A 27,404-nucleotide genomic window follows, 5' to 3' on the forward strand; every position below is an offset into this window, starting at 1 on the left:
TGTCATTTCATTTCCAACATGTTTCCCTTATTTTTTATTGCCGGGGTTCTATAGAAAAATGCATCTCGTCGGATAATGCCTCTGACGATCTGCGTATGTGCAGTATGCAACGTCGCTCCAGCTGATATGTTGATCAGATGCCATAATGGAGACTTGCAAAAGGAGAATGTAATCATGCAAAACACCGAAATCCACCTGTCATGTGATTGGTCAATTTTCCCGCATGAGCAGAGCGGGTGGGCAGAATCTGACAATTACATACTCCCTTTGCAGATCGTCAGATAATGCCACCAACAAACTGCGCATGCGCAGTGTTGACGTCAAGCCAGCTATTCAACATATCAGCCGGAGTGCCATTGCGTCCTGCGCATGCGCAGATCATTGGAGACATTATGCGACAGGGATAAACTATTATTTTCTTTACAATTCTTTTTTTTACATTCAGTTGTCAGCTGATGATTCAACAATTCTTAAGCTGATGACTCATCAGTTGTTAAGGACACGGTGACCGCCCGCTCTATAACAACCAGCTAGTCACAGTTATGGAGGAAAAAAATGCTAAAAGCATTAAAACTGCATGCAAAAACACATAAAAGTTGCATGTTCTAAAACATAAAACACGCCTGAAAACTGCATCATTCACAACTGCATAGATGTGAACCTAGCTTTGCCGCGCTGTGGGAAAACGCAAAAGTTGCAGCACATTTTTGCCGTAGTTTGGGTTTTTCTGCAACTGACTGTCAAAACATTCCTAGCCTGAGCTCAGTTCTTCCACGTTCAGAAGAGAGAGGTTGAAGCTCACCTAAACGCGGCAGCTCATAAACTCTGCTAAAAGCCTATGTGTATATTGACATATAGGTTATTATGGAGTTTAGGAGCTTGGCAAAAAAATCTCCAAAAGCTCCTTAAGTTTAGGAGCTGCCAGTGTAGGCTAGTGTACATTAATCCATAGGTGGGTTTTATAAGTACAGTATATGGAAATAATTTATGTGTAGCACCCTCCTCGGTAGGTGCTAGAGAGCGAGTATAGTTTTTGGCTCTGTCTGCCTATTAGAGGAGCAGCAGGCAAATCTATATTGCTTTCTGCCTACCAGAGAGCAGGATCTGTGAGTTAGGTCTGCTCAGTGTGTGATTCATTGGGTCTAGATAGTGTTTCACGCTGGTCCAATGGGGAGGCATATTGGACAGTGGTAGGAAACCTGACCAATGGGTACACAGGCTTTGATACAGTCCCGGTGATTGGCAGAGACTGGCTGTCTCGATGCATTATGGGATACTGTATAAAAGCCAGGAGCACATGTGCTGCTGCGGGGTCTTTGGCTGGTCAGCAGAGTCCCGGTGGGAGAGTGGCGGCTGACTCCTCCTCTGTAGCAGTGGTACACGGTGGCAGGCGGTCGGCCTGGGGACCAGAGGAACGGAGCTGAACCCAGAGGCCCAGGAGAGCTGACTGGAGGGGTAGAGACACTGGAGAACCTGGAAAAACAGTATTGTGAGTACAGGGGATCATGTCTAGGGGCCTGATCTGAGGGGGACCCTCCCAGTGTAGGATAGTCAGAGGACAGGTGTCAATCTGTGGAGTGAAAGGGGATACTATGAGAGTATCCTGAAGATAATCTAGTCCATCAAGTCAGATGGATAGAGACTTAACCCAAATTCACCTAGTGGCAGGGTGAATCAGCAGCCTGGCTGCATCGTCAGAAATAGAAGCCCTCCACATTGTGAATAGCTAGTTTGGAGTATCCCACTCTTCCCTTCCCCCATCCCTAATTTAAATAAAACACTAAAAAAAAAAAACGACATACCCCTGGACTGTTCATTGACTGAGCCAAATAGTAAAGAGTTAATCTGCGTATGCTGGAATTGCTCATGGGTAACCCAGGGGGACCCATAAGTGTGGAATTCAGCAGTCCTCGAGGGGGCTGTGCTACATCTGTATTGCCCATCTTGCATGTAAAGTAATTACATGATAATGATGAATCTTGGGAATATAAGGAAACCATTCATGCCAAAAATATATCACCTTGAAATTCCTCCACTTATCAGTCTTTATTGCAGCAAACCTTTTTGTGCATTGATTAATGTAACTGTATGCAATTAACATTTTCTTAGCTAGAAAATTCTGTCTTAAGACTGTTATAAAACAAGCGCAATCTGTTGCACTCTAACAATCAGCCCAACTCATTCAGCATGTATCACACAAACAGTTGCAGGTACATTAAAATGAGGAATTATCTCACCATACATAGACTCAGGCTGGAATTTCATGGTCTTGGTTTGTCCATCAGAGGTGATTTTGCAGGCAAAAGTGACTTGAGTGTGTCTGGACACAGATGATACAAATGTCAGTGTTGATGATATATTGAACAGTCCTTCTTTATCAGACTTTTCTGTCTCCTTAGATATTGTATAACCAGAGTTTGTCTGGGTATCCCCTCTATTGTTGGATATTTCCTCTACTCTTCCATCTGTATTTTCCACCATCCACATCACATGGGTGTCCTCAGAGCAATAAGACACTGGAATATACAGAGCAACCTTCTCCCCATGAATCCACCAACGAGGTCCCTGAATCTTCCCAACAATGAATCTCAGCTGATCCACTAAAAGAAGACATAAATACCAAAACTTAGTGCCCCTGCAGGAACATGACACATCACTTGGACTATAAAAATCTACAATAACACTAATTAGAAAAGCTGCTTTTATCTCATAATATGAATCCATATTTCTTTTTTTTTTTTCAAGAAATAAAGAAATAATAAAAGAAAAACAACATAAAGAGAAACAAGAGTAAACTAAACAAACTATAAATTATGTGATTGCTCCACCTGTTAAAGTATTAGTAAACTCTGTTACACCACTTGTACCTGCAGGTGCATACTAACACATTATGACATTGCCTTTTAGGGTTTTTTTTTTTTTTTAACCAACTGAAAGTTTACTACCGCTTTAACATGCTAGATGTTGAGCAAGAAATATACTCAAAACCATTACTAGATTATACACCCAGAACAGTAACATATTGAGAAAGGTGGGAAAAATACAGAAGTATGAGTATTGAGTGTAACTATTTCCAGTGAAGGGTGTTGGCATTGATCATATTAGAGCATAAAAAGGCATTTTTTACAATGGTGAGCTTTGAACCTTGAGGTAAAAGTTTAGTGAATGCCCTTTTCTGTTCCTGCATGACTGTGGGGTTTATTTACTAAAACTGGAAAGTGCAAAATGTGGTGCAGCTGTGCATTCTGCCTTTTTTTTAAGCTTTGACAATAAAACCTGGAAACTAATTAGCTGCCATGCACAGCTGCACCAGCTTTTGCACTCTCCAGTTTTAGTAAATCAACCCCTGTGTGTCAGTGTACAAAGCCAGTTTCATAAAGACATGGTTTGATGATAAAGAGAAAGATTGGACGGCTGCACACCCCTATGATGCATTACAAAAATTTATAGAAAAATCATCAATAAAAACAAGGCACAATTGGCATATCGGCAGGGGAGAAGGAAGGTCGACGCATTTCACAGGTTAGACGTGCTTTATCAAAACCATACAGGATACAACCATCATACACATATACACTGCTCCAAAAAATGTAAGGAACACTTTTTAATCAGAGTATAGCATCAAGTAAATTAATCTCTTGGGATATTGATCTGGTCAGTTAAGTAGCAGAGGGGGTTGTTAATCAGTTTGCTTTGTGCTGCTTTGGTGTTAATGAAATTAACAGGTTCACTAGATGGGCAACAATGAGACAACCTCCAAAACAAGAATGGTTTTACAGGTTCAGGCCTCTGGCTTTTTTCCCCTACTCGTCGTCTCTGACTGTTTTTTACTAGTTTTGTATTTGGCTAGGATCAGTGTCACTACTTGTAGCATGAGGTGATACCTGGACCCTATAGAGGATGCACAGGCAATCCAACTCCTACAGGATAGCACATCAATACATGCCATTGCCAGAAGCTTTTTCTTTGTATCCCAACAAGATCATGGAGTCAATTCTGGGAGACAGGCAGTTACTCTAGGAGAGCTGGACAGGGCCGTAGAAGGTCCTTAACCCATCAGTAGGACCGGTATCTGCTCCTTTGTGCAAGGAGGAACAGGATGAGCACTGCCAGAGCCCTACAAATTGATCTCCAGCAGCCACTGGTGTGAAAGTTTCTGACCAAACAATCAGAAACAGACTTCATGAGGGTGGTCTGAGGGCCCGACATCCTCTAGTGGGCCCTGTGCTCACTGCCCGGCACCATGGAGCTGGATTGCTATTTGTCCTTGAACACCAGGATGGTCAGGTCCGCCACTGGCGCCCAGTGATTTTCATGAGAGCAGGTTCACCCTGAGCACATGTGACAGACGTGAAAGGGTCTGGAGAAGCCGTGGAGAATGTTGTGCTGCCTGTAACATCGTTCAGCATGACCGGTTTGGTGGTGGGTCACTGATGGTCTGGGGAGGCATAACCATGGACGGAGGCACAGACCTCTACAGGCTAGACAATGGCACCCTGACTGCATTTAGGTATCGTGATGAAATCCTTGGACCCCCCTCGAACCTGAACACACTCAGCCCCCTCACACTTGTACGCACATAGCCTCCCCTTTACACCTGTACACACTCAGCCCCGCTCGCATGGGTATATATATGACACACGCACACTTACACACATGCTACACACACACACACACGTACACACATGCACACACATGCACACACATGCACATACAGTATCTCACAAAAGTGAGTACACCCCTCACATTTTTGTAAATATTTCAATATATCTTCTCATGTGACAACACTGAAGAAATTACACTTTGCTACAATGTAAAGTAGTGAGTGTACAGCTTGTATAACAGTGTAAATTTCCTGTCCCCTCAAAATAACTCAACACACAGCCATTAATGTCTAAACCGCTGGCAACAAAAGTGAGTACACCCCTAAGTTAACATGTCCAAATTGTGCCCAATTAGTCATTTTCCCTCCCCGGTGTCATGTGACTCGTTAGTGTTACAAGGTCTCAGGTGTGAATGGGGAGCAGGTGTGTTAAATTTGGTGTTATCGCTCTCACTCTCTCATACTGGTCACTTGTAGTTCAACATGGCACCTCATGGCAAAGAACTTTCTGAAAAAAAGAATTGTTGCTCTACATAAAGATGACCTAGGCTATAAGAAGATTGCCAAGACCCTGAAACTGACTTACCCTCCATGTTGCTTTCTCGCATCTACATGCACCTGGGAGGGCTGAGTCCACTTCCACCACTGACGAGACTGACCCCGCCCCCACCCAATCACATTACTAACAAGTAACCTAGCAGCAGCAGGCTCAGCCTCAGCAGGGTAAGATCACTTGCGGCCGCGGGTGGGGGGACACTGGGAGAAGGAATCAGGAAGCGGCTTCTGCGGCTTGTGTGATTCCCAATTGTGGGCGCCATGTGGGCCAGCTGATGCCTGCTAAGTGGCAAGTGCTAACAATTTGATTTCATTATGCAGCTGTATTTTCTTAGAGGGGGCAAATTCCCCATTGCCCCCCCCCACCCGCTGGATCTGCCCCTGGTGGGCTGTTTGTAGCCAGTCCATGGGCCGTAAATGGTCCAGGGGTCGTTACTTTGAGACCCTATTGTAGACTTTACCTTACACATTAGCCGTGTATGGGGAACTGTGTCAAACGCTTTTGCAAAATCCAAATATACTTTGTCCACAGCCACCCCTCTGTCCAAGGCTTTACTTACCTCCTCATAAAAAGAAATCAAATTTGTTTGACAACTTCTGTCTTTCATAAATCTATGCTGTCTGTTGCTTAAAGAATTTGAAAAGGCAGAAGGTTTGTTATCTTAATGCATTCTATGCATTAGGATAAAAAAAACCTTCTGTGTGCAGCAGCCTCCCTCAACCCCCATGATACTTATCTAAGGTCCCTCTAGCTCCAGCGGTGTTGTAGGAATGTCTCAGCCATCTGGGACTCCCCTCCTCATTGGCTGAGACAGCAGTGTGGTGCCATTGGCTCCGGCTGCTGTCAATCAAATTTAGTCAGCCAATGAGAAAAGCAAAGGGGTGGGGCCAGGCCACAGCTCTGTGTCTGAATAGACACACAGAACTATGACTCGGCTCGGGTGCCCCATAGCAAGCTGCTTGCTATGGGGCACCCAACACGACCAGAGAAGAGAAGGATCCGGGCTGCTCTGTGCAAATCCAACTGCACAGAAGAGGTAAGTATAACATGTTTGTTATTTTTAATTTAAAAAAACAAGACTTTACAATCACTTTAAAATATTTTTACCAGCAAGAACTCATCTATGTGGTCTTTTATTAACCACTTCTGGACCAGAAGGATTTGTCCCCTTAATGACCAGGCCATATTTTACGATTCGGCACTGCGTTATTTTAATGGACAATTGCACAGTCGTGCGACGTTGTACCCAAATAAAATTGATGTCCTTTTTTTTCCCACAAATAGAGCTTTCTTTTGGTGGTATTTTATCACCTGTGCGATTTTTATTTTTTGCGCTATAAACAAAAAAAGAGCGACAATTCTGAAAAATATATATTTTTTTTTTTCACATTCTGCTATATAACATTCCCAAAAAAAAATAAAAAATCTAAATTTTTTCAACAATGTTTTTTCTGCTACATATTTTTGGTTAAAAAAAAAAAATCGCAATAGGCGTATTTTGATTGGTTTGCGCAAACGTTATCGCTTCTACTAACTATGGGAAAGATTTATGTCATTTTTATTGTTTTTTTTTTTTACTAGTAATGGCGGCGATCTGCGATTTTTTGCGGGACTGCGACATTGCGGTGGACAGATCGGACCCCTGACTGACATTTTTGACACTTTTGGGGGGAACAGTGACATTACTACAGTAATCAGTGCTAAAAATATGCACTGTTACTGTAATAATGACACTGGCAGGGAAGGGGTTAACACTGTGGGTGATCAATGGGTTAAATGTGTACCTAGGGGCGTGTTTATAACTGTGGGGGGCGTGGCTTGTGAATTGATCACAGAGACCTGTGTTCCTATATAGCAGGATCACATGGGCTCTGTGATCATTTCAGAGAGAAGAATGGTCAGTTGTGTTTACAACAGCAGCCCGTTCTTCTCTCTCAGCGGGGAGCGATCGCGGGTGTCAGGCAGCAAACGGAGCCGCCTGCCCCGTGTATCGGAGTCCCCGCTGATGAGTGGGGGTGGGAGCGTGCCGTCAGTGGAGCGGGCTCGCCCCCTAGCTACAGGCACGTGACCGCAGTATAACTGCGACGGGAGGTCGGCAGCCAGTTAAACTCTACAGTATCTTCCCGACTATAGAAGTTAAACCAACAGGTCTATAGTTACTTGGTAAAGACTTTGATTCTTTTTTAAATAGAGGCACCACATTGGCCCTACACCAATCCAGTGATAGTATTCCAGTCCTTAAAGGGTCCCTAAAAATTAGAAACAATGGCTTTGAAATGACAGATCTCAATTATTTTAGGATGCGTGGGTGGATACCATCTGGTCCAGGCACTTTATCCACCCTTATTCTGTCTAAATATTTCTGGACCATATCACTTTTGAGCCAATGTGGATCATTTGAGGCTGTGACAATACTAGCCCCATTATGGAAATGCACTCCCCCATGCTCCTTTATATACACAGAGCTGAAGAAAGTAATTAATAAATATGCTTTCTCTTTGTCCCCAGTCACCCACTCTTGATTATTTTGTAAAGGGCCTACATGTTCTGATCTTTTTTACTATTAATATATTTGAAGCATTTTTGGTTATTTGTTCTACTATCTTTTGCAATGTGTTGTTCATTTCCTTTTTACATATTCTGTTATAATCTTTGTAACAATTAGATTATGATAGTGTTCCATAATTTTTATAGTTTTTTTAAAAGCTATTTTCTTATTATTTACAGCTTTTTTAACTTTTTAACCACTTCTGGACCAAGCCCATTTCTGACACTTGTTGTTTACAAGTTAAAATCTGTATTTTTAGCTAGAAAGTTACTTAGAACCCCCAAACATTATATATATTTTTTTAAAGACTCTGGAGAACAAAATGGCAGTAATTGCAATATTTTTTGTCACACGGTATTTGCGCAGCGGTCTTTCAAACACCATTTTTAAAAAATATATATATTTTACTGCATTTAAAAAAACTAAACAGTAAAGTTAGCCCATTATTTTGTATATTGTGAAAGATGATATCATGCTTAAATAGATACCTAACATGTTACGGTTTAAAATTGCACACACCCGCGGAATGGCGACAAACTACGGGACATAAAAATCTCCATAGGCGACGCTTTAAAATTTTTTAACGGTTACCAGTTTAGAGTTACAGATTAGCTCTTTTTTTAGAATTATTGCGCTCGCTCTGGCGATCGCGGCGATACCCCACTGTGTGGTTTGAACAGTGCTTTCATTTGCAGGTGCGACTTTCGCATGCGTTTTCTTCTGTGCATGAGCTCACAGCGTCAGGGGCGCTTTAAAAAATATATATATTTCCTATTTATTTTATTTTTTAATTTTAGCACAGTTTTTAAAAAAATTATCTGATCACTTTTTTTGCTCTCACAAGCAATGTAAGCATCCCTTGTGACAGTAATAGGCAGTGACAGGTACTCTTTATGGAGGGATCAGGGGTCTAAAAGACCCCAGACCCCTCCACTGCACTTCAATGTATTCAAAATGCCAAAATTTGCATTTTTGAATACTGACAGTTTTTTTAAATTCGGTGCCTTTAGCCACTGAGTAACCCGGACGTGACATCATTATGCCGCTTCTGGGTTACTGCTTCGGAGACCCGATCAAAGCCGGCAGGACGGGAGACCAGGGCAGAGCCGCGGAAGGCGGCGGGAGGGGGGGACCCCTCCCGCTCGCTGGTGTAACAGCCGAGCCACATCAGCCCTTATCACCTGAAAGTCAACCGCCGGCTTTAAAAAATGGTACTGGGATGATGCTTCTAGCTGCAGGCGTCACCCCAATACAACCATTTTGACTTGCTGTCAATCATAGGAGGCGGTGCAGGAGTTGGGACTTTGTTTGACAGCGGCCGGCGTTTCATCACCAAGCTGTGTCACAGCAGGTGATCGCTGCTCTGTGTAAACCAGCTGACTCTCCTGCTGACAGTTTCCTGGCTAATCGCTTCTAGTAGAAGCAGTGCAGCCTTTTTTTACAGGGCCTCTGAGTGGCCTGAGGGACAGGGAGCCCCCCTCCAGGCCGTTCTGATGGTTGCACCCCTGCTGCCAGAAGCGATAAGCCAGGAAACTGTCCATCCACTCCAGAAAGGAAGCTTTAGTGTCCTTATTCAGAGAATAATCCAAACAACGCTCTCAGCATCCATTAAGTGGTTGTCCGTCATTTTCTCGGTCACCCTGTGCCCCTAATAGTCACAGGGTGACTTACACATAAGAGGGGCCTGGGGAGCTGAACAAGGAGTTTCCCGACCTCTCTTAGGTAAGCTGGGTTTCACGGGCCCCCCGCCTAAACTGACTCCCGTCACAAAACCCCATAAATGCTTAAGCCACAAATTGAGGTAGTGACGATAGTGTATGTACCTGGACAGAAAACTAGTTACAGGGGTGTGTCTGGAGGATGGTGATAAACAGCATATCTTTGGAATGGTCTGAAGTTATAAGTGGGGTACCCCAGGGCTCTGTCCTGGGACCAATCTTGTTTAATTTGTTCATAAATGATAGAACGGCATGGATAAATACTTCAATCTCTGTGTTTGCTGATCAGTCTCAGGTCACTGAAGAAGACACCTGGCCACTTAATGAAGTTGGACAAGAAGCTGTTCAACCTTAAACTATGCAGGGGCTTTTTTTTACTGTTAGAGCAGTAAGGATGTGGAACTCCCTTCCAAAATCGGTGGTTTCATTGGGAAGTGTCACCAATTGAAAAAAATTCTTATATGGACATCTTATTGAACAAAATATACAGACATAATACGCACACACACACACAAACACACACACACACACAGACACTCACACACTCACACACACATTGAACTGGATGGAATGGTGTTGTCAGGAAAGGCCCTGCCCTAGTGCAGATGCAATTTCTAGGCGAACACATACAGTATGTGCATGCGCCTGCCAAGAATGGGATAAACAGATGTTCGAAGACATGTACGTGCGCATGCGCGTTTCGCGGACGCGCATTAGCGAGCACGCACCTGTCACCAATACTGGCACCAAACGGCCTATTTAACCGCTTGCCGACCGCTGCAAGTACATATACCGTACGTCACTCGCCTGTGAGTCAATAGGGGGCTAGCGGGCGCCGCCGGAGGAGTGCTCCCGCCCCCGCTCACTCACTGGGGTTCCCGCGCGTGTGACCCGATGTCCGTCGGTCACTCACGATCGTCAGTTACAGAGGGAGAAAGGCAGGCAGCTAATGTAAACAAAGCCGCCTGTCATTCTCCCTTGTGTAACAGCAGAGATCATATGGTCCTGCTATGTCCGCCGCAATGTCGCAGTCCCGCAAAAAAAAAAATAAAAAAAAATCGCAGATCGCTGCCATTACTCCAATCAAAATACGCTTATTGGGATTTTTTTTTACCAAACATATGTAGCAGAAAACAAATTTGCCTAAAATGTTAAAAAATTTTGATTTTTACTTTTCTTTTTTTTGGGAAAATGTGAAAAATATTGTTGTTTTTGCAAAATTGTCGCTCCTTTTTTGTTTATAGCGCATGATCAAAAAAATCGCACAGGTGATCAAATACCACCAAAAGAAAGCTCTGTTTGTGGGGAAAAAAGGACGTCAATTTCATTTGGGTACAGCGTCGCACAACCGCGCAATTGTCCGTTAAAGTCACACAGTGCCGAATCGCAAAATACCCCCTGGTCAGGAAGGGGGTAAAATCTTCCGAGGCTTAAGTGGTTAAACAGTGCTTTTGCACTGGCTAATTGCTGTTTGGTCCACAGCGTTCTGTGAGTGTGTACCTGATTTCTATGTATGACCTCTGATCTTGACCCGGCTTGCTACCGACTATTCCTATCTATATAGGATATCTACAGTTGATATGTCTTCCTGGCTGCAGCCTACCTCTAATATAGTCCCAATAAATTTATTGTGCACACGGACACTTTTTTTGCACCTAGTCACTTTATTGGGAATTTTTTAATGTGAAAATGTATCAGTATTATTTTAGAAACTTACCTTTCAATGCACATTATTTATTTATTCATTTGTTTATTGCACTATAGCACTTTCAACCACTGGGATTTTTTAGAAGTAGAGGAATGTTTCCACTAATCGCCTATTCTAATTTCTACTTAATTTCTGCTCCAGGCAGCACCATTTACCTCCTGTTTTTTGTACAGACTATTCCGTTCTGCTACCTGCCCTGACCCCTGGCTTTACCCCGGATTCTGCCTCTGCCTGCTGCTCCTGTTGATCCTTCATCCATTGCCGACATTGCTTATGACCTATTCTGCTGTCTGCCGTCCATGCCTGATCTGCCTGCCTGTTACTGACCCGGCTTGTCTGACCCTGCATCCAGCTCTTCCAGCCTGCTACAGCTCCTTCAGCCCAGCTCATCATCTTCGGCTCCCGCTTCCAGCTGTGCATCCACAGACTGTCGCCAGCAAAGCTCCAAGCCAGTCTGCCTGTATCCTGCCGTCCTGCTCCTACCTTGCCGCGCCCTAGCAGTTGCTGTTTCCCCATCAGTGGCCCTGGAGCCAGAGCTGTATGAGAGGCCTTCCTCTGCACGTCAAGCTTACCAACCAGGTATGTGAAAGGTGTCTTTATTCAGCCTTACCTACTAGGTAACTATATTTACTTTGCTCTGGATTCTTATAACCTATTCATTTACAGATGCTGTATTGAAGTGGTTGGTAAGTGAGTAATGGCAGTGACAACACTTACCTGTAGGTGGAAGTATAACAGCTGAGTCATTCATTAAGGCATCTTGTCCTCTGTGTAGAGGGGTGTCTTGCTTTTCAGATGGAGGTATGACTATATCTGTTCAAAAAATCACATTAACACTTTATATATAAAGGTAGAGTTTGACATTATATACCATACAAAGATAACATAACAATAAAAAAAATACTGGTAAAATGGAATAAATAATGCTAGGGAGATGAACATTTAGAACTGTCATGCACAATGGGCCATAAAAGAAATGTATTGTAGGTTGAAAATATGCACCTTCCATAGGTAGCAGCCAAAAGCACACCCTCTATTCTGACTCGGATTGTTGTGATAGTGATCTAACCCTTGTGAGACCTCTGTGTCTGGCCTGTATAAGCAGATACGGTCACTGTAGGCAATCCTCCTCAGATAGCTGAACTCACCAATACTGGTTTCATCCAAAAGCTGGTTTATTCTGAACATCACACAACAGGAATACAGCAGAATGAATGGATTTCAGTATTATGCGGTCAACAGATGATGCTTTCCTTAGCTTAGCATGTGGAATACAAGAGTCCCTGTAACATGAGGTAAATGCAAGCAGCCATGACACAGGAAATACAGCAAGAGCAGGGGGTGGAGTTTACATACAAGGAAATGATGTATCATGCTCACAGGAGAAACAAGAGCATTACCAAAGAAGGCCAGAAGGGGCAGCAAATACCTACCCATAGAAAAATACATGGTAAATAAATCACAGAATATATTATTGTAAATTGCATCTACAATAATGAGAATATTAACTGTGTAACAGCACACTCCCCGTCTGACATTGTAAATGTCACTATTTTATACCATAACGGTAGTTATACAAGTGCAAATAAACAACAGTGCAATTTGCTTGATGTCTTGAGAACCTGAAAGACATAAAGAAAAAACATGCAAAAAATGCAACAACTTCAAGTTAACATTAACGTCCAAGACTCTTCCTTCTTGAAGTCAAAAGTAAGAACAAGCAATATACGCAAGTAAGTTCATTCTCCAAAGGGCAAGAGCAGAATAAGTTCAGTGATAGGTCTGATGAAGGTCTTTACAGTCCCTTGTCTTGCAATCTTCACCTCCACCTTGCCATCATCACTAGGAACACTCTTTATAATAAGTCCCATAGGCCACTCGAGTCTCCCAGCTTGTTGATCCTTGAGCAGAACAAGATCTCCAACTTTAATGTTAGGATTTGGGTGTTGCCATTTCCTGCGTCCTTACAGAGTAGAAAGATAGTCCATCTTCCAACGATTCCAGAAGCAGTTGGCAAGGTGTTACACTCGCTTCCACTGGTCATAGCGTAGGTTTCCTGAGTTAAAGTTTCCGGGTGGGACAGGAATGGACCCAAGCTTTTGGGTAAGCAGAGTAGTTGGGGTTAGGATTCTCTGGATCTGTTGACACTGGAACCAGTGGTCTGGAATTAATTATAGCAGATGCCTCTGCCATAAAGGTGGTTAGAACCTTGTGGGTAAGTCTTGTGCAATTTGAGTCCATAAGCATAGAGTCCAGTATTCTACGTGTAATGCCAATCATTCTCTCCCATGAGCCGCCCATATGGGAAGAATGAGGAGGATTGAATATCCATGTACAGCCCTTTTGAGCTAAGAAGTCTTGGATTGGTCTAAAGTTGAGCTCTAACTCTCGACAGGCTCCAACTAAATTAGTACCGCAATCAGACCTAAGTGTCTTGACTGGTCCTCTGATGGCGAGAAATCGTCTCAAAGCATTGATGAAGCTTGAAGCATCCATAGTTTCTATTACTTCAATGTGTACTGCACGCACACTCATGCAAGTAAACAACACTGCCCATCGTTTGCTGTTTGCTTGACCACCTCAAGTTCTGCGGGCTGTTGCCATCCATGGTCCAAAAACATCCAGACCAACATGAGTGAATGGTGGGTCAGTACTTAACCTGTCAGTTGGCAGAACTGACATTTGCTGTTGCGGATGTTTACCTCTTAGTTTGCGGCAGTGAACACAGCTGTGCAGTATAGCTGTAATTTGTCTTTTTGCTCCTATGATCCAAAGGCCTGCAACTCTTATGGCACCTTCAGTGAAGTGTCTACCTTGATGCTTAACCCCTTTGTGGTAGTGCCGTATGAGCAGAGTGGTAATGTGATGGCGAGCGGGCATAATGGGAGGATTCTGTTCTTTCTCTCCCAACTTGGCCTTGTTTAAACGTCCGCCAACTCTTAAAATACCATCATTGTCAATGAATGGGTTTAGATTAGCAATTGCACTGGTTTTTGGAATATCCCTCTTGTCACGGATACATTTAATGTCTGAGCCAAAGACTTCCTGCTGTACAATATGTATTATGACCAGGGCTGGACTGGGAATAAAATTCAGCCCTGGAAATAATTTCATACCAGCCCAACAGCATTATTATACCAGCCCAACAGCATAACGTCATTATTTTCTTGTTCATGATAGGGAAAACCATGAGTTTTAAAGCACATTTGAAGAGTGTATTATATAAATATAAGACAGATATGAAAGCACATAGGGCTTTATAATTATAAGAGCAAACTCCTTTCCAGGCTCCCTCTCAGAGACTGCAGACACCATAAAAGACAAGAGATGGTCTGAGGCTGCGGCCATGGTACAGGAGATGGTCTGAGGCTGCGGACATGTTACAAGAGATGGTCTGAGGCTGTGGACATGTTACAGGAGGTGGTCAGAGGCTGCGGCCATGGTACAGGAGATGGTCTGAGGCTGCGGACATGTTACAAGAGATGGTCTGAGGCTGTGGACATGGTACAGGAGGTGGTCTGAGGCTGCGGACATGTTACAAGAGATGGTCTGAGGCTGTGGACATGTTACAGGAGATGGTCAGAGGCTGCGGCCATGGTACAGGAGATGGTCTGAGGCTGCGGACATGTTACAGGAGGTGGTCAGAGGCTGTGGACATGTTACAAGAGATGGTCTGAGGCTGCGGACATGTTACAGGAGGTGGTCAGAGGCTGTGGACATGTTACAAGAGATGGTCTGAGGCTGTGGACATGTTACAAAAGATGGTCTGAGGCTGCGGACATGTTACAAGAGATGGTCTGAGGCTGCGGACATGTTACAGGAGCTGATCAGAGGCTGCGGACATGTTACAGGAACTGATCAGAGGCTGTGGACATGTTACAGGAACTGATCAGAGGCTGCGGACATGTTACAGGAGCTGATCAGAGGCTGCGGACATGTTACAGGAGCTGGTCAGAGACCTTGGACAGGATACAGGAGATGGTCAGAGGTTGCAAACATGGTACAGGAGAGGTCATGGGCTGCGGTCATGGTACAGGAGATGTCATGGGCTGCGGACATGGTACAGGGGAGGTCATGGGCTGTGGACATGGTACAGGGGAGGTTAGAGGTTGCAGACATGGTACAGGAGAGGTCATGGGCTGCGGACATGGTACAGGGGAGGTCATGGGCTGCGGACATGGTACAGGAGAGGTCAGAAGTTGCGGACATGGTACATGGGAGGTCATGGGCTGCAGACATGGTACATGGGAAGTCATGGGCTGTGAACATGGTACAGGGGAGGTCAGAGGTTGCGGACATGGTACATGGGAGGTCATGGGCTGCAGACATGGTACATGGGAAGTCATGGGCTGTGAACATGGTACAGGGGAGGTCAGAGGTTGCGGACATGGTACATGGGAGGTCATGGGCTGTGAACATGGTACAGGGGAGGTCATGGGCTGTGAACATGGTACAGGGGAGGTCATGGGCTGTGAACATGGTACAGGGGAGGTCATGGGCTGCGAACATGGTACAGGGGAGGTCAGAGGTTGCGGACATGGTACATGGGAGGTCATGGGCTGCAGACATGGTACATTGGAAGTCATCGGCTGTGAACATGGTACAGGGGAGGTCAGAGGTTGCGGACATGGTACATGGGAGGTCATGGGCTGCAGACATGGTACATGGGAAGTCATGGGCTGTGAACATGGTACAGGGGAGGTCAGAGGTTGCAGACATGATACATGGGAGGTCATGGGCTGTGAACATGGTACATGGGAGGTCATGGGCTGTGAACATGGTACAGGGGAGGTCATGGGCTGTGAACATGGTACAGGGGAGGTCATGGGCTGTGAACATGGTACAGGGGAGGTCATGGGCTGTGAACATGGTACAGGGGAGGTCATGGGCTGTGAATATGGTATAGGGGAGGTCAGAGGTTGCGGACATGGTACAGGAGCCTGAGGAGGAGAGGGGGGCAACTAGAACATGTTACACCCTGAATACTGGTGTAACATTTTCTAAAATGTGAATTTATCATTTAAGTTAGTACACGTGCACAGTTTTTTTTGTTCAGATTGCTGGCTGTGCCACACTCCCACCTCCCTATCATAGTATACAGGGTTAATGTCCCTGTATGGTATTCTGATGGTGTCAGGACTTTGTGTGGAGGCAGAGAGCACTGGAGCTGGCTGCAAATAATATGGAATGAGGTAAAAGAGACCATTTCTCCCCCTCCCCACACCTACACTGCAAGGATGGACTTTTTTTGTTTTTTACTTTCCTGGAGTTGGCTCTGTTATGCAATTACATTCATTGCTGTATATACTTAAAGTTTCTAATAGGTTAGGAATATGCTTAAACTTCTGAGGTGATATATAGATGTATTCCATATACATACTATATCTTATAATAAAAGATGTGTGTGTGGAATACATCTATGTATCACATCCCAGAATATCCCTAACCTATAAGAGTTTTTCTCTCTCCCTCTCTGTAAACCTGCAATGTAAGATGCAGTGCAGGTTTACACACAGCATAGTAGAGGGTAGAAGACGGAGAAGGTCAGGACTTACAGTGAGAAGATGAAGGCTGCCATCCATCTGTCCTCTCAGATCTTCTCTCAGGGACAGCTAGAATGTGCTCGGCAGGCAGGAAGCACTGATCGGGGCTGCTGTGTAATCTCTTCTAGCTCCGCCCACCTGTACTGGAGCTCTTACTGTGAAAGCCCCGACTCAAAAAGAGGCGTGTCTGCACTCCAATCATATCACTCTGCCAGGCAACAGTTGTAATGGAGTGGGCGGCACCCGGCCGCATCTCTTGTGAAAAAAAAAAAAAAAAACATCCCAGAGCAGCTCATAGCCGACAGCAGCCCCAGGGTAGGCGGCCTGCCGGGAAATTTCCCGCTATCCCGCTAGGCCAGTCCGGCCCTGATTATGACCATTTCACCTTCAGCAATGTCCTTTGCAGAAAGAAACCTTTGACATATGTGCCAACCTTGACATTGAGGATCAGTGGGCTTTGTGTCTGCAATGTGGACTAACCTTGCGATGGTGCGTACAAGCTTTATCCACTTGGAAAATCGTTCAAATCGCTGACAATTCAATATGAGTCTTTGTTTAGTTTGAGTAACGAGGGTTTTCACTTCTGGACGAATCTCTGGATCTTTGTCAGGTTCTAGGATACTGAAGACATCAGCTGTGGTTTCTTCTGGCTGATCCAGATGGAATTCAGGACCTGTTATCCAAGAAGAATTAGCAAAAGCACTTGCAGACACTGGCCTGGTGGCATGATCATTGTCGAAGATCCTTTTCATAAAAGCGATGAAATGATCCTTCATTTCAGGTCTGTTCTTTAGCGTTCGTTGAAGTGAATGCAATCTGGATACAGCCTGTTCACGATTGGTAGGGAGTTGTAACGTTCATGCGTTTTTGTTAATGGATGGATTTTCAGCTGCAGAATTATCACACTCAGTAGCCGTGTAGAGATACTGTTGAATAAATCTATCCAACTCTCAGGACTTCATCACGGTGTACAGCCTGTTTATGCAATATACATATACTCAATCAGATGTTTAGTGTAGGGATAGCATATATGAGAATGTATAGATGAGAGACAGGTTTGTATGGTGAATACTAGGAGTAGTATTAGGAAAGTTGCAGGTGATGGTAAAGCAGATAGGTTCTGATGTCTAGTATAGTGCAGATGGTAAGAGGACACAGATGGAGTATACTTAGACAGAGTAACCTAGTGCAAGGATAGTTGAAGTAGTCCCAAGAGCTAACAGTCTATGCAGATGGTATGGAATAGATAGATAGATAGTCCAGGTAATTGCAGTAGATGACAGTAGGAGTTTTGTTAGTAAGGAATCCCCTGTGGGGTACTTATCACTTAGATAGGTTAGTAGTAAAAATGTCCATAGAGAGAGGTGATCCCGTAGCGAGATACGGATCAGCAGCGAGGTTCCGGCGTCAGTTCAGCAAAGGGAATGTCAGCAGCTCCGACTTCACAGGAGAAGGTGCGGTGAACATGCGGGTCTAAAGGGTGAAGGAGAAAACAGCATGCCAGGGGTGATCGGGTGGCGAGCAGACTTGTATAAAGTACTCAAAATTTCTACTTGAGTAAAAGTACAAGTGCTCGATCAAAAAGTGACTTGAGTAGAAGTGGAAGTGCTCGCAGAAAAAGTTACTTAAGTAGAAGTACTAAAGTATTCAATATTTTTTTTACTTAAGTATTGCAAGTAGTTTTTTCAAAAAATTTGCTACTTAAGTACTAAAAGTAAAAAGTACCAGTAGTTTTGAAAAAAAAATTCTACTCAAGTACTGAAAGTAGAAGTAGAACTACTGTGTTATGTAGTTATTAAAGAAAGAAGTCAAAAGTTTGAACATCATATTGTTTTTTATTATTTTAAATGATTTATTCAAATGATTAACCTGTGTTTGTTAGTAGTTTCTTGATGCACTTTAAGCGCTGTAGCACCATTTATTTGTTTGTTTCATATTTTCTTTTTATTGGAAAGATTTGGTATAGCAGCTTTTATTATACACAGCCTTTATTTTCGTATGCGCTGATTTACAAATGACATTATACACATTTTTTTGAGCTTTATGCAACCTGCCATCTACTGTTCTGGCAGTGGTAATTTTTTTAAAAGTAACGAGTAACTATGCAGCACAAAAAAAAAAATACTTGAGTAGAAGTATCGAAATAATCGAAAAAATGTAGTGAAGTAAAAGTAGAAGTAGGAGAAAAAATTCTACTCTAGGAAAGTACAGATACCGCATTTCGGTACTTAAGTACAGTACTTAAGTAGTTCTACTTCGTTACTATACATCTCTGGTGGCGAGACACAGGATCCGAGAACAGGTTCAGGTAGCGAGATACAGGAACATGTAGATCTGGCATGCTGACTTCAGAGAGCGGGACGCTCCAACCATGGCGGTTGAACGAACGATGAGTGAGAGAAAGCCGGCGATTGAAATAGCCGCTCATAGCGGCGCTCGGCAATGATGTCATCCAGTCTTAAAGGTATATGCGTCTCTTGTGTAACAAGATGGGACGCAATTAGCAAAGGAGAAATATGGAACAAGGGTACCAGAGGTACCAGAACATTACAGTACCCCCCCCCCCCTTAAGGCCGGCTCCGGAAGGCCTCTAGAACTGGTTTTTCTGGATATTTTGAGTGGAAATTGCGAATCAGTCTAGGGGCATGTATATCAGAGGTATCCAGCCAGGTGTCATCTTGGGGCCCATAATTCTTCCATCGTACAAGATACTGGAGTCTTCTTCTATTGAAACGAGAATCCAAAATTTCTTTTATCTCAAATTCTTCTCCACCTTCCACTTGTACAGGAGGTGGAGGTGAGATAGTAGGCCTTATTCCTTGGTTAGGAACACGGGGCTTCAGTAGAGACACATGGAAGATAGGATGTATCTTGAGGTCTGTTGGTAATGTGAGTTGTACTGCAGCTTTTCCAATAAGCCTCTCTATTGGGAAAGGTCCCAGAAATAGAGGTCCAAGCTTTTTACTAGGGATTTTTAATCTCAGATTTTTTGTAGAAAGCCAAACAAGATCCCCAATGGCATATTGGGGAGAGGGTTTCCTACGGAGGTCGTAGTACCTCTTTTGTTGGCTATGAGCATGTGATATGGTATTGTTGAGTAATCCCAGAGAATCCTTTATCTGGGTAAGATAATCAGATGCCACTGGATTACTTGATGGCAAAATACGTGGTGGAAGGAGTGTGGGATGAAACCCATAATTTAAGTAGAATGGACTTTGTTTAGTAGTGCTATGAGTCGCGTTGTTATAGGCGAATTCCGCAGCGGGAGGAGATCTGCCCAATCGTCCTGTAGGTACGAAGTATAGCAACGCAGATACTGCTCAATGCACTGGTTAACTCTCTCTGTCTGTCCGTTGGTCTGAGGGTGGTAGGGAGAAGTAAGTTTACGCTCTATTCTTAGTATCTGACATAGAGCTAGCCAAAACTTTGAGATGAATTGTGAAATACGGTCAGACAGCAGTGTTTTTGGAATACCATGTAACTTAAAGACATGTTTCACAAGTAATTCCGCTGTTTGTTTGGACGAAGGTAGTCTTCGGATAGGAGTAAAATGTGCCATCTTGGTCAGATGGTCCACTGATACCAAGATGGTGTTGAATCCTTTGGAAGGTGGTAGTTCCACTATGAAGTCTAAGGATACCACTTCCCACGGAAACTGGGGTATCGGTAAACTACAAAGTAACCCCGATGGTTTCGTGTTGTCGATTTTGGACCTTGCACAGATATCACAAGATGAAACGAACTTTTTTACGGTTGTCTTCATGTCTGGCCACCAAAACTGCCTAGTAAGTAGATTTAAAGTTTTAGTCATACCCATATGTCCTGCCATAGGTACATCATGCGACAATTCCAAGATCTTGGTTCGCATAGTAGGGGGTATATATAATTTATCGTTGTAATAGAGGAAGCCTTCTGCGTCAGTAGTTAGTTGTGGTGGAGGTGAGTCCAGTCCTATGCTGTGCAAAATCTCTTCCTTCAGGGAGCGAACGACACCGATAATAAGTTCAAGTGGTATTATAGGAACTGAGGGAACCTCGGTAGAATCTTTCTCGGCTAGTCGTGAAAGTGCATCCGCTTTTTTATTTTTGTCTGCGGGCGTATAAGTCACTAAAAAATTAAACCTCAGAAAAAATAACGACCACCGAACCTGCCGGTGGGAAAGAGTTCTATTAATCTGAAGGTATTGAAGGTTTTTGTGATCAGTATATATCAGGATTGGTAATTGAGTGCCCTCAAGTAGATGTCGCCAATTCTCTAATGCCAATTTTCTGGCTAGTAACTCCTTCTCACCTACTGGGTAGTTCACCTCAGGGCTGCTTAATGACTTTGAGAAGAAAGCAACTGGGTGAAGAGGTGAGGTATTTGTTGGTCGTTGTGAGAGAACTGCTCCTACTGCCATATTTGATGCATCTACCTCCAAGATGTATTGGAGGGATGGGTCTGGATGGCATAGTATGGGGGCTGTAGTGAAGCTTGATTTCAGCAGACAGAATGCTCCATCTGCTTCTTTTGACCAATTAAATGGTTTCTTCGTGCTTGTGAGTTGTGTGAGAGGTTTCACAATCGCAGAGAAGTTCTTAATGAATTTCCTATAATAGTTAGAGAATCCTAGGAACCTTTGCAATGCTTTGCGAGTGGTTGGCACAGGCCAATCCAGAATGCAGGATATTTTGCTCATGTCCATTTTGATTCCATTTTTGATATAATATATCCTAGGAATAGTACTTCCTGTTTATGAAACAAACATTTTTTGATTTAACATATAAGTTATGTGCAAGTAGTCTTGACAACACAAGTCTCACATGTTTTATGTGCTCAGGTAAGGAATGAGAATAGATAAGTATATCGTCCAAATATACTACAACACAAACATCAAGCAAGTCTCTGAATATCTCATTTATAAACCGTTGGAAGGCTGCGGGAGCATTACATAGCCCAAATGGCATTACAAGGTACTCAAACAGTCCGTATCTGGTTCTGAATGCCGTCTTCCATTCATCCCCTTTACGGGTTCAAATTAAATTGTATGCCCCTTTTAGGTCCAATTTTGAAAAGAAAGAAGCTCCACGCACCTGTTCGATAAGTTCAGGGATTAGAGGTAAAGGATAACGATCCTTTAGGCCCCTTTCACACTACGTCAGTTGTCATCCATTTTTCGTCAGTTGTTATCCGTTTTTCGTCAGTTGTTATCCGTCTTTCATCCGTTGTCATCCGTTTTTACATAGAGATGCATTGATGTCCGTTTTTCATCCGTCAACGGATGGATGAAAAACGGACAAACTGACAGCGTGTGTGAAAGGGGCCTTATCGTAATGGCATTTAATTGTCTGAAATCAATGATAGGCCTAAGGCTGGAATCCTTATTGCGGACAAAGAAGAGTCCAGCAGCAGTGGCGGAAGTAGAAGGTCGGATGAATCCTTTTGCCAAGTTCTCATCCAGATACTCCTTAAGATGAGAGAGTTCATCCTGTGAGAGAGGATAAACATGTCCGAAGGGCAACTTGCTATTAGGGAGTAGATCGATACAACAATCATAGTCCCTATGAGGAGGTAGCATTTGAGCGTTTTTCTCAAGAAAAACCTCCGATAAATCCTGATAACACTTGGGTATAATGTCATCCGGCAGTACAGACAGGATCCTATCATATGTGGGGAGGTTACATGTCGTTTCACAATATTGAGAAGAGAAAGCTAACGTTCTTGTTTTCCAATCGATGATTGGTTGATGTATGTGTAACCAGGGAAGTCCCAAAATGATTGGGAAATGTGGTGATGTTAACACATCAAAGGTGGTGGTCTCCACATGAGACTCGTCAGCAGTTATAAGAAGTGCCTGTGTCTGACTGGTGATAGGACCAGAGGATAGAGGGGTACCGTTAATAAAACTAACAGAGACAGGTTTGGGTTTTGAAACAATAGGTATTTTATTAAGGGAGACAAAACAAATGTCAATGTAGTTTCCACAAGATCCTGTGTCGATCATAGCCTTGGTGGTGATCCTAGTTTGGTCCCACTGCAATGTTAATTGAACAAAAAGATAAGGATTAGAAAAGGAAGTTGTGAGTCCCCCTAGCAAGACATTTGAACACTCACCCTCTTTTCTGCGGACAAGGGGACAGCCGCTTGTCAAATGATTTGGGGATGCGCAGTACATGCAGAGATGTTCGGTTTTCCTCCTGGCACGTTCAGAGAGGGTCAGAGGTGGGCGTATCATTCCTACTTCCATAGGAGTAGGGTCAGCAGGCAACATCCGAGAAGGACTGGAAAATGGTGAGCCCATCTTCTCAGCCTTTCTTTCTCGTAGTCGTCTGTCAATATTGATACTGGTCTGTATCAGTCCCTCCAGAGTGCCAGGTAAATCCGCTCGGGCGAGCTCGTCTTTAACGGCCTCAGATAGGCCGAGTCTAAACTGCGTTCTCAAAGATGTGTCATTCCACCCTGAATCAGGGGACCATCTTTTAAAATTTGCCACGAAATCTTCAACGGGTCTCCTTCCTTGTTTTAAGGCCCGTAACTGGGTATCAGCGGTGCTCTGCTTGTTGGGGTCTTCATACAAACTAGCAAGTTGTGCTAAGAATAGAGGGTAAGAATTAAGGAGTGGATCATCCTTTTCAAAGAGAGCGTCTGCCCAGGCCCGGGGTTCACCCGTTAAGTAGGAGATGACGGTACAAACTTTAATTTGGTCAGTGGTGTAGGTTAGAGGTTTTAACAAAAAAAGCAAACGACATGCGTTTTTAAATTCACGAAAACTGCTCCGATCACCAGAAAACACCAGAGGAGGGTTTATCTTAGGTTCACGGGGCTGAACAGCAGAAAGCTGTGTGAGACGGCCAACCTGCTGTTTCAAGGCCAGATTTTCCTTTTGTACCTCTGTAAGCGCAAGGATCAATGCATCTACTTGCTGTTTTAATTGTAGTACATGAGTGGGTAATTCTGCTGAATCCATATTTTTTTTAAAGGCTCGTTCAATCTGTAACGTTCATGCGTTTTTGTTAATGGATGGATTTTCAGCTGCAGAATTATCACACTCAGTAGCCGTGTAGAGATACTGTTGAATAAATCTATCCAACTCTCAGGACTTCATCACGGTGTACAGCCTGTTTATGCAATATACATATACTCAATCAGATGTTTAGTGTAGGGATAGCATATATGAGAATGTATAGATGAGAGACAGGTTTGTATGGTGAATACTAGGAGTAGTATTAGGAAATTTGCAGGTGATGGTAAAGCAGATAGGTTCTGATGTGTAGTATAGTGCAGATTGTAAGAGGACACAGATGGAGTATACTTAGACAGAGTAACCTAGTGCAAGGATAGTTGAAGTAGTCCCAAGAGCTAACAGTCTATGCAGATGGTATGGAATAGATAGATAGATAGTCCAGGTAATTGCAGTAGATGACAGTAGGAGTTTTGTTAGTAAGGAATCCCCTGTGGGGTACTTATCACTTAGATAGGTTAGTAGTAAAAATGTCCATAGAGAGAGGTGATCCCGTAGCGAGATACGGATCAGCAGCGAGGTTCCGGCGTCAGTTCAGCAAAGGGAATGTCAGCAGCTCCGACTTCACAGGAGAAGGTGCGGTGAACATGCGGGTCTAAAGGGTGAAGGAGAAAACAGCATGCCAGGGGTGATCGGGTGGCGAGACACAGGATCCGAGAACAGGTTCAGGTAGCGAGATACAGGAACGTGTAGATCTGGCATGCTGACTTCAGAGAGCGGGACGCTCCAACCATGGCGGTTGAACGAACGGTGAGTGAGAGAAAGCCGGCGATTGAAATAGCCGCTCATAGCGGCGCTCGGCAATGATGTCATCCGGTCTTAAAGGTATATGCGTCTCTTGTGTAACAAGATGGGACGCAATTAGCAAAGGAGAAATATGGAACAAGGGTACCAGAGGTACCAGAACATTACAGGAGTTTGGCTCTTGCTGCTCGAAGAGGTAATGGCGCAACCCAGCTGTTAGACTCATCCTGGAAGAATTCTTTGTCCATTATTTTGATGAATTCTTTGTCTTCAATCGACAAAGCTAATTTGTTGTCATCATTTGTAGTACTAAACACTGCAGCACCTAGGTTGTCATAAGAAAGAATAGAAGCAGTATGCCGTACTTGGATGACGTCAAGAGGTTTTTGCTTTACTTCATAATGGCGAGGTCATCGTTTGAAGTGGGAGGCACGTCCATTCCCCAATATGTAAGTTTTGAAGGAGCGGATCTCAGATGACGTACGCTTCCTGTCTAAGCATACATCGCCCACTATTACCCAGCCTAGGTCAAGTCTTTGTGCATAAGAGGCGTCGTCAGGTCCATCACACTGGTCGCGCACTTTATGTACTCTGAGGATGTCTCTTCCTAGGAGAACCAAAATTTCAGCATTCATGTCCATTGCAGGAATCTCATCAACAAGGTGCCTTAAGTGAGGATGGTGATATGCGGCTTCTGGAGTGGGAATCTCTTGCCTTTCATCTGGTATCTGGTCACACTCATCTAATGTTGGTAGGGGTATACCCTGTCCCCCTTTGATGTGAGAAACCATGAACCCATCCACTCTTCTGCCAAAGGCCTCTACACGACCAGAACAGGTTCTAAGAGTATACGGTGTGGGATGACCCTCTATGCCAAAGATCTCAAAGAATTTAGGCTTAACCAGGGATCTATTGCTCTGTTCATCTATTATGGCATACATCTTAGTAGCTTTCTCAGGATGGTCCTTTGGGTATATCTTGACTAGGCACACCTTGGCGCAGCATTTGTGATCCAAGCCTTCTCCACAGACTTCTGTGCATGAAGAGAGAACATTATCCTTGGCTGGAGCATGACTTTGTTGCTCCCCCCATAACTTGAGGCAAGTGAGGAGGTAGGTGGCTGCTGTAACTTGTCTGGAAGTGGAGTAGGATGCATAGCTGTAACATGTTTGTTGCTGCTACATTCCGTGCACTTGATGAGGGCTTCACAGTCTTTAGCAAGATGGCTATAAGAAGCACAGCACTTGAAGCATATTCCAAGTTTCTGGAGAATCTCCCTGCGCTCTTGTAGAGTCTTTGCCCTAAGTCCACGACATTTCTTAAGAGGGTGAGGCTTCTTGTGAATAGGACACTAGCGATTAGGGTCTTTATCTTTGTCAACCACGCACTCATCACTAGGTGAGGTGACGGAGGGTGAGAAGTCTGTCCTCTTGACAGATATTGCTTTATTAAAGTCTCTACGTTTAGGTGCTGTGTTATCATACCTTGATGATGATGAGCATGAAGCAGGCATGTTGGGTTCACTAAAGCTGAAGCTGGGGTCATTTCTCATCCAAGCTTGATCACTAATGAACCTGCAAAAGTATGAGAATGGAGGAAAAGATACATTATAGTCTCTTTTATACTTTGATCCTTGTTGTGCCCATTTCTCATGTAGGCTGTATGGCAGTTTAGACACCACTGGGTTGACACCATGGGCAGTGTCCAGGAAGCTTAGTCCAGGTAGACGTGGATCTCTCTTTGCCAACTCCAACTCCATGAGGAGGTCACTTAGATCTTGCAGCTTGCAATGGTCTTTGTTTGATATTTTTGGAAAGTTTTGCAGTCTCTTGAATAGAGCACTTTCTATGGCTTCAGAACTACCATAAGTTTGCTCAAGTCTTGCCCATGCAGCAGAAAGACCTGCATCTGGGTGGTCAACATGTACTGTTCGCAGTCTTTTAACACGATCGGAAGTTTCTGGTCCCATTAATAGCACACCCTCATTTCTAGAACTTTTAAATCTGAACTCTAAAATAAGCAAATATTGTCTAAATACAATGTGCATGGTGATACCCAAATCCACAACTCTGTTCTGAACCTCTACCGCTTAAAGATCATAGACTATAGGGATTCCAGCTCCTGCAGTCTGTCTCTACTCCAAAACAAGAATAGAGGAAGTTGACAGTCCCACTCCATAGTTAGGTCAACTTGATGACTTATTTTGTGTAGCACTGCCCCCTAGAGGACTGCTGAAAATTGCACTTTCTGGATTCCCCTGGGTTACCCTTAGCAACTGATAGCAGACAAATAGCATTTAAAGTCCTTGGCTCAGTCAATAATCAATCCAGGGGATGTTGGTTTTTTGTATTTTATTTAGAACTGGGATAGGATAAGGGATGAGTGGGATAGTCCAACTATGAACTATGCACAATTCGGAGGACACTAGCTGCAATGTGTGCGGCAAGGCCGCTGCTTCACTTTGCCACTGAAGTGAAGATAGAAAGTATGATCCTGTTGAAGTTACTCTTCAGGGTCTAACTTGGCACCCCCTTTCTCACTTGCTGTGTGTGCTGAACTCCTGTCCACTGACACTCCACTTGAGCGGCCCCCTTCCTGGGCAGACCCCTGGCAAGCTTCCCGGTACTCACAGACACTGTTTTTCCCAAGGTTGCTCTGCCTCCAACTCCACTTGTCAGCTTTCCTGGACCTCCTGGCTTTACTCCACACTCCTGGTTCACTAGGCCGACCACCTGTGACCACTTTCCACAGCAAACAGGAGGAAAGACAGCCGTCACCCTCCTCCTGGGACCTGGCTTCTCACCCAAAGACACCCTGTCACATGTGCCCTTGGCTTTTATAACATATCCCAGGATGCACCACTGTTTGTGCCAACCCACTGGGATAGTTACAAAGCCTGTGTGTCACTGGCTGGGTTTCCTCCACTGTCCAACAGGCTCCCCTATTGGATACAGTGGGGACACTCCCTCAGCCCAGACGAATCA

General features: G+C 44.0%; 1 protein-coding gene across 1 annotated transcript in view; it reads right to left on the reverse strand.

The window, feature by feature from the left end:
- LOC309558535 (uncharacterized protein) overlaps positions 1 to 27,404 on the reverse strand; it is a gene marked incomplete at both ends in the record, with an annotated part of 302,626 nt that overhangs the window by 87,404 nt on the left and 187,818 nt on the right. Inside the window, 8 exons of the mRNA XM_082261614.1 lie at positions 2,238 to 2,600; positions 11,851 to 11,946; positions 12,694 to 12,755; positions 17,157 to 17,420; positions 24,589 to 24,745; positions 24,905 to 25,554; positions 25,905 to 25,994; positions 26,046 to 26,430. Of these exons, the coding sequence (XP_082117740.1) occupies positions 2,238 to 2,600; positions 11,851 to 11,946; positions 12,694 to 12,755; positions 17,157 to 17,420; positions 24,589 to 24,745; positions 24,905 to 25,554; positions 25,905 to 25,994; positions 26,046 to 26,430 (2,067 nt within the window). The remainder of the gene's footprint in view (positions 1 to 2,237; positions 2,601 to 11,850; positions 11,947 to 12,693; positions 12,756 to 17,156; positions 17,421 to 24,588; positions 24,746 to 24,904; positions 25,555 to 25,904; positions 25,995 to 26,045; positions 26,431 to 27,404) is intronic.

This window comes from Pelophylax lessonae (assembly GCF_965119305.1).
Source record: "Pelophylax lessonae genome assembly, chromosome: 6".
Taxonomy (NCBI): domain Eukaryota; kingdom Metazoa; phylum Chordata; class Amphibia; order Anura; family Ranidae; genus Pelophylax; species Pelophylax lessonae.